Here is a 13,376-nt window from a genome sequence, read left to right as displayed (position 1 = left end):
TTTGAAGCTCAATGACGATAAGAACGAGCTCCTGCTCTTGGGCGCGGCGGCCCCCTCTACTGTGGAGCTGCTGTGGCCCGTGAGCATGGGCGCGGTCCCTGCCCCCAGAGACATCAAAAGTCTGGGGGTATGGTTAGATAAGTCGTTGACCTTCAATACACAGGCTACTAAGGTGGCAGCCACCTGATTTGGCCTCCTCAGGGTGATAAAAAAAATCCTTCCCCTTCTTCCATTCGAGGCCAAGCAGATAATTATACAGGGCCTTATTCAATCCCGCCTGGACTTCAGCAACGCCCTGTACCTTGGGGCACCAGACTATAGCCTACAAAAACTTCAACGCACCCAAAATTGCGCAGCTCGCGCACTACTTGGATTCCCACGAAGAAAGTCAATAAAGGCTGGCTTAAGAGCTTTGCACTGGCTGCCCATCAGGGAAAGAGTGAAGTTCAAATCCCTGTGTATTGCTCACCAAGCTTTCTGGAAACTGGGCCCAGAAATTAATCACTTTGATTTCCCCTTATCTGCCCAACAAAGCGCTTCGTTCCTCATCTGCATCTCGGGCCAAGATCCCTAGAATCTACAGAGCTAGAGCAGTAGGCCGGTCCTTCTCTTATAATGTATCAAAGCTGTGGAACACTCTTCCTCTGTATATGATAATCAAACCCAATCTGTCTAGCTTCCGAAAGCAGCTTAAAACCTTTCTCTTTCAGTAATTAGAACCCTTTGCTTCTTCTAATGGCACCTTTTTAGTCTTAGCGCCTGGACGCCTGAGGGCAGCTGCAGCGCTTAACAAATCCCATTTTCATTTCATTTCATTCATTGCCTGGTGGATAATGAATGTTGGCTACACTCAGAGGTGGTGCAGGGCATCTCGTAGCAATAGAGAGAACCTTGACTTGATCTTTTCGGCGTTGCTGAGAATAAGCAATGTTTAGACTTTTGTGTTGGAGTTTCCAAGGCATTTCTTCTGCTGAGATGCCTCTCGGTTGCACTATCGCTTAAGACTCTTGTACGCCTTCTACTTGTACCTCTCCTGCTCAAAGTTCTGAAGGAGATCAGGAATGACTGGTCTCACGCCATCCTAGTGAATCCAGTTTGGGCCATCAGAGTTTGATTCCCAGAACTTATGGCCATCAGCATCTGTTCGCCTATGAGCCATCCACTTTCGGAAGATCTTCTGTCACAGTAGCAGGATAGGATCCTGCATTCGAGCTGATGCAACTAACGCCTCCATGCTTGGAGATTGAGCCTCAACAGTTGCTTGGTTTTGATCTCCCTCCAGAGATAGGAAACATTATTCTGGCAGCGAGGCATCCCTCCACCAAAACTATCTATGTGGAACACAGGGGAAGTTTATGTGGTGCTGTTCTAGGCATATGCAGCCCCTACAAGCCCAGTTGTCTGACGTCCTTCTTTGCTCCCTATCCCGGTAGCTGGGTTATTTGTCTGCCTCATTGGCCTTTTGACAGGTACCTGATCAGCCATCTCTATTTAAATCACTGGTTGTGATGAGTTTTCTAAAGATGGGTAAGATATTGTAGAAACTTTCCATCTTCAGATGGATTGTCCCTTGTATAAATATCTGCTGCATATTGGCCAAGAAACAGCATCCAGAAGGCCGTGAGCTTAATTGACCAGTGCCAAGACCGCTACCACTGCACTGGAACTCCAGTACCTGTTTTAGGTGTCTGCCAGGCTGCAAATTGGGCCTCAGTGCTCACGTTCACGAAGTACTATTATTTGGATAGCCAGGTCCCGTGGGAGGGGTACTTTACCCTTTCCATCCTGCAGTGCTTTATATTCGGATCTATTCCACTCCACCTGCTTTGATATCTATTCACAAGGTCTGGAATTTGAGATTGGAAATATTCATCAGAAGAACTAGTTACTTACCTTATGTAATGCTCTATCTGAAAAAGACACGTTAGGGATAAATTCCCTACCTTAGAATATCCCCAGGCGTCAGACTGTATCCGAAAGTTTCGCTTAGCAGTACCCTTGCGTGTCAGGTGGTGTGCTGTTGCTCCGCGTCCGTCACTGGCGTCGTCAGCGCCGAGATGACGTCACGGAGAGTACTTAGGCGCCACCCATGCGCGCCGAAGTCCGTACTTTATTTTTCCGTGCCAGTAAGCGCAGATCCAGATTGAGCACGTACCTTGGTCTCTTTTTGACCACTATTTTGAGACTTTTGTGTTACATTTTGCATTTCTCTTTTACTTGTATTGCCCTTTTAATATTAGAATTTGTATTCATTCAATTAGTGGCACATGCCATGCTGTTTGTGACATCATTGAGAATGTGTTGAAGGCATCCAGAACTGCTCTTCTGCCTGGATGGATGTACTGTGCTCTCTTATAATAAACTAAGCTTTTTCTAAGAAAATATCTCATTATTTGGACTTTTACATTGGCGACGAGGGAAACAGGCACCTGCTACATACAAGAGCACAGGAGTGGTACCAATTTTGGATTTTGTGGACTTCTTTTGGATATTGTTGGAGATTTTCTTCATTATCTTGGATTTTTCGCATTTTAAACAAGGAATTGCTGAGTGGAGAGTGTCACAACAAGAGAACAGTAAGGTTTATCTAATTTCCATTATCTTGGATTATTTAATGTGCATCGGGCTTTGTTAACAAACACGGAAAATTGTTTTGGGTATTGGAGGAAGCAACTGCCGATGTTGATTTTGCAATGTTTTGGTGACATTTCTAAATTATCTATCTCCTCATCTGCCCAGATTGCATAAAAAATTTTGATTTCTGTGTTTAGTGCCCACAACGTTTTGGCTACTGCAACGATCATTTTTAAAAGACGCGCTGCATCTTACGCGTCATTTATAGAACTTACTTCAAGCAGGACGAGCTGTTTCCCCGAGGACATTGCACTCTGAAGAGACGACGACGTGTGATGGCATCACGCTGACACTGACGGAGCGTGCGTGATGACGAATTGACGTTGGCGGCCATCTTAGATTAGGAAATCTTATACTTCGAACAAATTCATTTCAAACTTCGTGATTACAAGGAATTTCATACTTAAATCGGATTTTTAGTCGGTTTTACTTGGAAAGATTCAATTTAACATCGGATTATTTGGGAATCATTTTCAGTCGTTTTGAAGGATTTATTCAACGATTTTCAACACTAAGATGATAAATTAACGGTGGCGGCCGTTTTGTATTGGGAAACGTCAGATTCTTCCAAATTGAGACACTTTGACTTCATCTGCTTAAATTTTTATTTTCTCTTCATCATTATTCACCCTTTTACACATCTTTAATAACTATATAGATTAGTAATTATTCATTTTTATTTTATTTATTGTTACATTTTTATAATGCAGTTTGATCCATCAAGTACGTTTTTGCAATCTAAAGCTGAACCTCCCATCCCATGGTCTAGATGGAAGGAAGACTTTATAACCTATTTAAAAGCCATTGATGGGGAGAGAATGGGGAATGAAAGGAAATAGAACATTTTATTGCACTGTTTAGGTTCTGAAGGTCAGGCAGTGTTTAGAACTTTACATACTGCCAGTGGTGACTTGGGCACATTTGATGAAGCTTTGATGCGAATGGAGACTCGTTTTAAACCCACCACAAGCATAGCGCTTAATAGGTATACATTTTATACTAGAGCACAAAGAGAATCAGAAAATTTCTATGATTTTCTTGCTGCTCTTAGAAGCTTGGTAATTTCTAGCAACTTTGGTAATTTAGCAGATGAAATGATTAGAGACCAAATTATTGTTAATGTAAGGAATAAGAAAGGGTTAGGAAATCCTAACCTGCATGACACAATTGCTACAGCTAAAGCTTTTGAGCAAACTGACAAGTGGAGAAAAACTATTGAGGATGTGAGTTCAAAGGGCGATAATAGTAAGTGCATTGATGAAGTGTGTGCTGTTAAAAAATATGTTCCGCCAAGGTCCACACATCAATTTAACAAAAATGTTGTTTGTTTTAGATGTGATAGCACCAACCATGTAGCGTCTTACAAATTTTGCCCGGCTATAGGAAAGGAATGTATCAAGTGTGGGCGTATTGGACATTTTGCTAAAGTGTGCAAGGATTATAGGAAAAAGATTTATGAGTCTCAGAAAAATTTAACAAGTAAGGGAAGTGGAGTTTCCTGTGTGAGAGAATTGGGAGAAAATGGTTGTGAAGAAAAAGGTTTGATAGTTTCCATCATTGATGTTTGTGCTGTGGAAGACAATCTTGGATCTCCAAAATGTGTGGTGACATTTCTCAATGAAACGCTTGAACTTATGGCAGATTCTGGTTCTCCCTGGACCATCATAACTGAAGTGTATTTTAATGAAAAGTATGGCAATGTCATGGCCTTGAATGATTTGAATCCTCCTGATATTTAAGCACAGTGCTTTAATGGTTCTACAATAGATTTGATAGGGTATGTTTCATCAGATGTTGTATTCAAGGGAAGAACAGCCTTCATTAAATTATGTTGTGAAGGAAGGTGTGAATGTGCTGGGATGGCGTGATCAGTGGAAATTCGGGATAATGCTTAATCCCCGCAACAAGGAACCTGTCATGGTGGTAGAAGAGAATGAGTTTGAGGAAGATGACTGTGTTAATATTGGAAAATAAATTCCTGAAGTGTTTTCAGATTCATTGGGAAGACTTAAGGGTTTCCGTCACGTGATCAAATTGAAAAAAGATGCTGTTCCAGTTAAACAACAACTTAGGAATGTTCCTTTAAATGTAAGAGAAGAACTAGGAAAACTGTTAAGAGATTCTGCAAGAGGGGGTGATTGAGGAAGTGGAGTCGTCAGAGTGGGTTTCTCTGATTGTTTTAGCACGAAAAGCCGATAATTCTTTAAGATTATGTGTGCATCTTTGTCCTTTGAATGCCAATATTCTTGCGGATTGTCATCCCCTACCCAACATAAATGAATTAGTTAGCATGTTGGGTGGAGCAACGATATTCTCCACTTTAGACCTTAGGTCAGCCTATCATCAGGTGGAACTATCCGAAGAATCTCGTCACATGACAGCTTTTATCACACCTTTTGGATTATTCCAGTTTAAGAGAATGCCGTTTGGTCTGGCATCCGCGGCCTCTGTTTTTCAAAGATCTATGTGTCATTTGTTTGATGATGTAGGATCTTTTGTAAAATGTTTCCAGGACGATATATTGATTTTTTCTCCAGACAAAATGTTGCATTCAGAACATCTTAAAAAAGTGTGTGAAATTCTGAAAGATCATGGCCTGACTTTAAAGAGAAAAAAATGTAAACTGTATCAAGATTCAGTTGAATATCTAGGGCATACATTGTCAAAAGAAGGTGTAATTCCAAAGACCTTGTTAGTAGATGCTTAGATTAAAGCACCATCACCAGATTCCAAAGAGAAACTGCTTTCATTCTCAGGGTTATGTGAATACTACAGTAATTTCATTAAAAAATTGAACCTTTGAGAGGATTGTCGAGGAAAAATGTAGAATTTGTTTGGGGTACAAGGCAGCAGGTGGCTTTCGAGAATATAAAAAAGATATGGTGGGTGCTCCATCTCTCAAACCGTTCTGTATTGGTAAAACTTGTGTGCTTACAGTCGATGCTAGTCAGTATGGACTAGGTTGTGTTTTGTCTCAAGTATCTGGCAAAGAGACATGGAATGTAGCATTTGCTTCACAAACTTTGAATGCTACAGAAAGGCGTTATGCTGTAATCGAAAAGGAGTTGTTGGCGTGTGTATGGAGTGTAGAACATTTCAGAAACTACATTTGGGGTGCCAGATTTGTGATCAAAAGTGATCATAAACCTTTGATTAGCATATTATCGCCAGGTGGAGGATTAAATGCCTCAGCCAGGATAGCGAGGTTGATGTCAAGGTTACAAGAGTACTCTTTTAGTATTGAATATGTTCCAGGAAAGTGTAATGTTGTTGCAGACTGTTTGTCAAGACTACCTTGTGAAGCTCATGAGGAACCGTGTCCTAAAGAGATTATATCTAACATCACAGAATTGTTGTCCGGAAAGTTTGGGTCTATATCTGAGGAGTTGTGGATTAAAGGGATGAATGATGATAGGTTGTTACAAGATGTTATTAAATTTACATTGTTGGTTGGCCACAAAAGAATGAAATCTCAGAGGAATTACATCCATTTTGGAAAGTCTCTGAAGAGATTGTGGTGGAAGGAGACATAGTATATAGGGATGGAAAATGTATTCCTCCTAGTTCTTTACGCGAAACAATCCTGTCTCTAAGTCATGAGACACATTTGGGGATGTCATTTATTTGGTGGCCAGGGATGGATAGATTTGTGGATAGAATAGTGAGAGAATGTACTGAGTGTGTAAATAGTGAAAAATCTCCTAAGTGTTTTCCTGCTCCTTTAGTTCCAGTCAAATGGCCTAGTTTTCCTTGGCAAAAAGTAGAGTTGGACATTGCTGGTCCGTTCAATTTTTTGCCACAAGATTGTAGATTTGCCATTGTTATGGTGGATTACCATTCAAAATGGCCTGAAGTGAAGTTGGTTCCATGTGTTGATACAAATAGGGTCATTTTGTTTTTAAAAGAAGTTTTTGCTCGAGAAGGAACACCAGAAGTTATAATTTCTGATAATGGGGTACAACTATAATCTTATGAAATGGAAGAATTTCTAAAATGTCATAATATTAGTCATGTCACTACTTCCCTTTATGAACCACAAGGAAATGGCCAGGTAGAGAGGTTTAACAGGGTGCTCAAACAAGATATAATGTGGGCTTGAGGTTTTGGAGCTGGTTGGAAGGATAAATTGAGGGAAAGGTTATGGATGCACCGCATAACTCCTCATTCAACAACGGAGATCTCACCTTTCCGATTACTCAAGGGCCGAGATCCTATTTCTAAATTGTGTCCCTGGTGGTTGAAGAAGAATGTGAAGCCTCATTCTTCTGTTGTTGACAATAAAATGTTGGCTGGTAATATTGAAAGAAAACAACAGAAGAGTAAGGGTTTATATGATATCCGTATGAAAGTCAGGACTCCTGAATTTAAGGTTGGTGAGTTTGTTAGAATTAAAAAAACGGGAATTCTTCTTAAAGGTGACAACAAATTTGATAAACCAGTGAGAGTTGTCAGTCAATCGCAATAGTATTGTTACACAAGATGGACATGTTTGGAATGTTAGACGTGTTTCCAAATGTAGAAATGCATATCCTTGATTTTCTAAGGGAGGAATGTGTTACACTTTGCATTTCTCTTTTACTTGTATTGCCCTTTTAATATTAGAATGTGTATTCATTCAATTAGTGGCATATGCCATGCTGTTTATGTGACATCATTTAGAATGTGTTGAAGGCATCCAGAACTGCTCTTCTGCCTGGATGGATGTACTGTGCTCTCTTATAATAAACTAAGCTTTTTCTAAGAAAATATCTCATTATTTGGACTTCTACATTTTGTCTCCCCATTTTTCTCTTGGTGCACGCAGCGATGCCCAGCTTTAAGTCCTGTGGGACCTCTCGCCGTAACATGTCGGTGGTGGACCCCCACGATGTTTGCCTCTGCTGCCTGGAGGCTGACCACGACTCCTGGTACTGCCGTGCCATGGCCCCCATGCCGTCGCCGCTCCCGGTCTAGGGGTCGCTCCCGGGACCGCTCGCGGGACCGGAGACGTCGCTCCTCGGAGTCCAAGTCTTCGCCTTCAGATTCCGTTAAGCGTCGCCATAAAAAGAAGTCGAAGAAGCGTGTTCGCTCTCCGATGTCCCCCTGTAGATCCTCGGAGACGGACGAGGGGGACAGGGGCCTCGCCCCTGCGGCTCCTCTGGAGTCGGAGAGTCCTGTGGCCTATCCTCCATTACCGGGTCCGTCAACGACTCCCGAACATATGCAAGAATTCCTTGCTGCTTTGGAACGCCTTTATAGGCCTCGGGCTCCCGCAGGCGCGCCTTCGGATCCCGCGTACTTGTGTCCAGATCCTGCTGGCCCAGCGGCTACAGAATCCTGCGCCGCTGGGTCCGGCCCCGGCGTTGCCGGCCCTGGCGCCACCCTCGGTTCCAGCCCTGGCGCCGCACTGGGTGACGTTTATTCTACCCTTGCCCCGGTTCCCAGACCATTTTGTGGGCCGTTCACAGCACCGTTCCCGACCCCGTTCGCCCCATCTCCGGCTCTGCCGCCGCGACTGGCCCCCTCTACACCAGAGGCGGACGGTGGCTGGGAAGGCTCTGAGGACCCGCTTGCTCGGCAATGTGACTCTGAACTCGATTTGGTGGACGATTTAGAGGATGCAGACGACCTCGATGTCTCTTCTGACCCGGGGTTCACCTCTCACCGCCTACTATGGAGGAGGGTGCCTCCTATATGATGGTCCTCCACCGGGCTGCTGAGGCCCTCAATCTTGACCTCTCCATGGTGGCCCTCAAGACCAACCTCCTCACCAAGGTTCTCCAGACAGCGTCTACTTCGGCGGAGCCGCTGCTTCCATTTAATGACGCCCTTACGGAGGTCCTCTTGGGCACTTAGTCGAGGCCGTCAACGGAGGCCCCAGGGAATAAAAACATTGCTAGATGCCACCGACCAGCGCCCAGTGACCCTGCTTTCTTGACCACTCACCCTACGCCTGAGAGCCTGGTCATTCAGGCCTCGACAGCCTTGGGTTGCGGTCGGTGAACACTGCCTGCTTGTTGGGCCGCTACTCCCACGCGGTGTGGGACGCCGTTGCTCAGGTGTTGCCTCAGTGTCCTGAGGAGGTGCATGCTACCCTTTGTCAGGCGCTTGCAGAGGGCAAAGATGCGGCTAAGTTTTCCATCCGGTATGGATTAGACACCGCCGACTCCCTGGGCTGGGCAAACTTTACGACCATGGCATTGCGGCGCCACGCCTGGTTGCTTTCGACCGGGTTCTTACCTGATGTCCAGAGTTCGCTCATGGACATACCCTTTGATAGCACCCGCATGTTTGGCAACAAGGCTTGACAGTGCGCTGGAGCGCTTTAAAGACTCGCGGGCTACGGCCAAGTCCCTGGGTCTTTCTACTAAGACCCCGACCACTTCTAGTTTTCGCTCCTTTCGTAACCAGGGCCGAGGCACTCAGGCGCGCCCTTCCACCAGGCCTGCGCAGAACCAGCCGCAGCTAGGCCGCGGTTTCGGTTTCCGCAGAGGCGGGTCGGGGATCCTGCGTGCGGGTCCATCCACCTCCAGCCCCGCTGCTTCCGCCTCTTCCTAATCTCAGCTTCAGGGATCACCCCACACCGGTGGGTGGCAGGATCCGCCACCACCTTCCCCGCTGGTGCGAGGTTACGTCAGACAAATGGGTGCTGCAGATAATCTGCAAGGGTTATTCCCTTCCCTTTCAGTCCCCACCCCCAGCCATGCCACCTCGGTGTCACCGCATGTTGGGGGATCATTTGGCGCTTCTCTAACAGGAAGTTGCGCCCTCTTGGCCAAGTGGGCAATCGAGTGCATTCCTGGGCCGGAAGTAGGGAGTGGATGCTATTCCCCCTACTTTCTGGTCCCCAAGAAGGAAAAAGGGGGTCTGCGTCCTACCTTGGACCTCCGGGACGTGAATCCCTTCCTATGGAAGGAGAAGTTCTAGATGCTAACCCTGGCTCAGGTCTTGACTGCTCTCAACCCTGGAGACTTAATGGTGGCATTGGACTTGCAGGACGCATATTTTCACATCCCCCTCCTGCCGGCCCATCGGCTTTACCTGCGGTTCACGGTAGGCCAGGAGCATTTTCAGTTTACCGTGCTCCCCTTAGGCCTTACCAGTGCCCCTCAGGTGTTCACGAAAGTGATGGCGGGGGTCGCAGCTCATCTGCGCAGGTTAGGGGTATCAAGCTGTTGAAGACTGTCTCGCCCCAGGCAGTAGTCACCCACCTTCAGACTACGGCCATCCTCCTGCATTTGCTGGGGTTCTCCATCAATGTGCCGAAGTCGCACCTGAGTCCCTCTCAGACGCTCCTCTTTATCGGAGCAGTTCTGGATTCAACACGGTTTTGGGTTTTCCTCCCGAGCAGAGGGTCCGGGATATTCAGGCACTGATTCTGATCTTTTGGCCTCTATTCCGTGTTTCAGTCAGGATGACCCTCCGGCTCCTGGGCCTGTGTTCTCCTGCATCTTGCTGGTGCAACATGCCACATGGCATATGCGGGCTCTGCAGTGGGACCTGAAGTTCCAGTGGGCACAGCATCAGGGCAACCTGTCCGATCACGGCCAGATCTCGGAGGGCACTGCACGACATTTGCAGTGGTCGCTTACAATTACGATTGGGTCAACGGCAGATTCCTCTCCCTTCCCAAACCGAAGCACACAGTAGTGACGGATGCGTCCCTCCTTGGATGGGGAGACCACTTTGGAGAGGCGGAGATCAGTGGCCTCTGGTCTCCGGCGGAATCCCGGCTCCATATCAACCTTTTAGAGCTGCGGGCGCTCCAACTTGCATTGAAGGCATTCTTTCCCTATGTCCGGGGAAGTGTGGTGCAGGTGTTCATGGACAACACCACCGACATGTGGTATTGCAACAAACAAGGCTCTGCGCCTCTGGACATGGCTGGAACATCAAGGCATTACCTTGGTGGTTCAACACCTGGCAGGTTCTCTGAATGCCAGAGCAGACGAACTCCGCCGTCAGTGCTTGATGAATCTGAATTCGGAAGTGGCGCAAGGTCTCTTTCAGCAGTGGAAGAGCCTTGTGTAGTATAACTAAACACCTTGCAAAATTAAAACGATACAAATCCAGCATTTATCTTTGAGAGCCAAAAGCAAAACCTTATGTCCATTCTCACGCTGTTCAACTTCTTTAAACATCTAATACGAATGAATGTTGCACCTGCATTCACTACAGCAGATGGTAAAAGCGTGTCTCTCCCAAACATGGCACACATCTTTCCTTTTAAAAGTTCTTGACAATTCAGTCTAAATCAGTTTAAATCTTAAAAGTTTTCTTCAAATCATGCAGTTGTAATTCCTTCAGATTTAAGCCAAATCACGCAGCAAAAATTCTAACACCCTAGGGAAACAGGCTGTCCAGACTACACAGGACACTGGTGGGGTTAACCAGGGTGCTCTCATAAAATACCTTTTCCTCCTCTTGGCTTGAAAAAATTCTTCAGTTGCAGTAGTTCCAATAGTCTTTAAGTTCCTTATTCTTTAAGTTCCTCAGTTGCAGATCTCCATTAAACCAGTCTTTTTCCACGCACAGGTTCTGTACCTCGTCGCCAAAATTGTAATAAATTGATGTCCATAAATCCAGTATATGTAACAATTTAGGTTTATTGTAGAATAAAATCAGGTCAGGTAGATAAATAGAATAAGATTGTATAATGATAGAAAAGACCCCACCAGGAGCAGATGGACTTCAGCTCAGCCTCCAGATGTAACTGTTCCAGCTTTCAAGCAAATGCAATTGGAACACAGATGACATCATAGAGACATGCAGAGATAGAAATGAGAAACACAAAGGAAGGACAAAGAAGCAGGATGTAACACAGGATGCAGGATGTAACACCTTGGTTAGATCTATTCGCCACCGAAGAGAACGCGCAATGTCATCAGTTCTGTGCGTTGGAATTTATAAGGCGGCACTCGCTCGGCGATGCTTTTTGTCACGAGTGGAGTTGTGGTCAGTTGTATGCCTTTCCGCCTATACCACTTCTGCCCAGAGTGCTGAAGAAGGTCAGGCACGACCGGGCCCAAGTCATTCTTCTGGCTCCGGATTGGCTCGAGGAGTATGGCATCCTGAGCTACTCAGTATGAGCATTGATCCCCCGATCCGACTGCCTCTTCGGGAGGATCTTCTGTCGCAGCAGCAGGGGACAGTCCTCCACCCGAACCTGTCCAGCCTCCACCTCCATGTGTGGAGATTGAGCAGCAAGAGTTGACGACTTTCGACCTTCCTCCCGAGGCCTGTAATGTCATTCTGGCAGCCAGGCATCCCTCCACTAAAACGGTATACGCCTGCCAATGGAACAAGTTTGTGGCATGGTGCACAGCGAAGGCTGTGGATCCCCTTTTTGCCCCTCTTTCTGAGGTTCTTCTGTTTCTTTTGTCTTTGGCCCAGCAGGGCTCTGCTCTGGGCACTATTAAAAGTTACCTTTCTGCCATCTCCGCCTGTCTGAGGCTTCCTGATCAGCCTTCTCTTTATAAGTCCCCTGTTGGTAACAGCTTCCTCAAAGGCATTGCACACATGTTCCCTCCCGTGCCTTTTATAATGCCTCAGTGGGACTTGAATCTTGTCTTGACTTACCTGATGTGACCTCCTTTTGAGCCTCTTCACAACTGTCCTTAAATCTTCTCACCTTAAAGACGGCATTCCTGGTTGCTATCACCTCTGCCAGAAGAGTGTGTGAGCTCCAGGCTCTTTCTTCTAAACCTCCTTTCCTTTCGGTACATCCGGACAAGGTGGTTTTAAAGACCCTTCCTTCTTTCTTGCCAAAGGTTGTCACGCCCTTCCACATCTGGCAGACCATCACTTTGCCCACCTTATTTCCTTCTCCGCATCCTTCCAGGGAGGAGGAGAGGCTCCACCGTCTGGACCCAAAACATGTGCTTGCTTTCTATCTGCAGCCTACACAACAGTTCCGGGTGGATGATCAGCTCTTTGTTGGCTTCGTGGGTGCCAAAAAAGGTTGGGCTGTACACAAACAGACCATTTCCCGATGGGTCATTCTGTACATCAAAGCATGTTACTCCTTGGCCAAGAAGGAGCCTTCTGTGGGGCTGCGTGCCCATTCCACCAGAGCAACTGCAGCCACTAATGCCTTGGGACGCGGCGTTCCCTTGCAGGACATTTGTCAGGCAGCTACGTGGGCCTTGCTGCACACGTTTACAAAGCACTACTGTCTTCACAATCTGTAAGAGACATAAGTTAGTAATAGATTCCTTACCACCCCACCCATCCTCCCCGTTCTGTGAACTGAGTACTAGGGTTAAAGTCATCCGTTTCAGGGCCCTAGTTTTATGCAGCAATGGTCAGTATCTTGCATGGCTCCGCGTTCCTGGCGCAGAAAGTTGTGTACAGAACCGGAATCAGCACGCATGGGTGATTCCGAAGTACTCTCCGTGACGTCATCTCGACGCTGACGACGCCAGTGATGGACGCGGAGCTGCAGGACCCCCCCCTACTGATGCACAAGGGTACCTCTAAGTGAAACTTTCCGGATCCAGTCTGATGCCTGGGGATATTCTAAGGGAAGGAATCTATCACTGAATAATGTCTCTTACAGATATATCGTTACACAAGTAATAACTTGTGCTTCTGGTAGATATTTTATCTGACCTCAGATTCCTTAGTAAATCTCTCCCCTGTGCATTCTGTGAAATTGACTTTTTTTTCTTGATCTTTTAAAAGGTCCTAATTATAGATCTGTACACTATAAAAGTTGATTGAGGGATTCACGTCCTTCGGTGCGGATGGATATCTGGAAAAAA

At 46.0% G+C, this 13,376-nt stretch overlaps 1 protein-coding gene across 1 annotated transcript in view; it reads left to right on the top strand.

Moving 5' to 3' along the window:
* CHD2 (chromodomain helicase DNA binding protein 2) overlaps positions 1–13,376 on the top strand; it is a 1,340,517-nt gene that overhangs the window by 1,126,675 nt on the left and 200,466 nt on the right. Inside the window, exon 21 of the mRNA XM_086956769.1 lies at positions 3,968–4,324. Coding sequence (XP_086812895.1) covers positions 3,968–4,324 — 357 coding nt within the window. The remainder of the gene's footprint in view (positions 1–3,967; positions 4,325–13,376) is intronic.

The sequence above is a fragment of the Lissotriton vulgaris genome, chromosome 2_1 (genome assembly GCF_964263255.1).
Source record: "Lissotriton vulgaris chromosome 2_1, aLisVul1.2, whole genome shotgun sequence".
In the NCBI taxonomy this organism is placed as follows: Eukaryota; Metazoa; Chordata; class Amphibia; order Caudata; family Salamandridae; genus Lissotriton; species Lissotriton vulgaris.
Note: the sequence above shows the minus strand (reverse complement) of the source record. Positions and strands in the feature narration are given on the sequence as shown.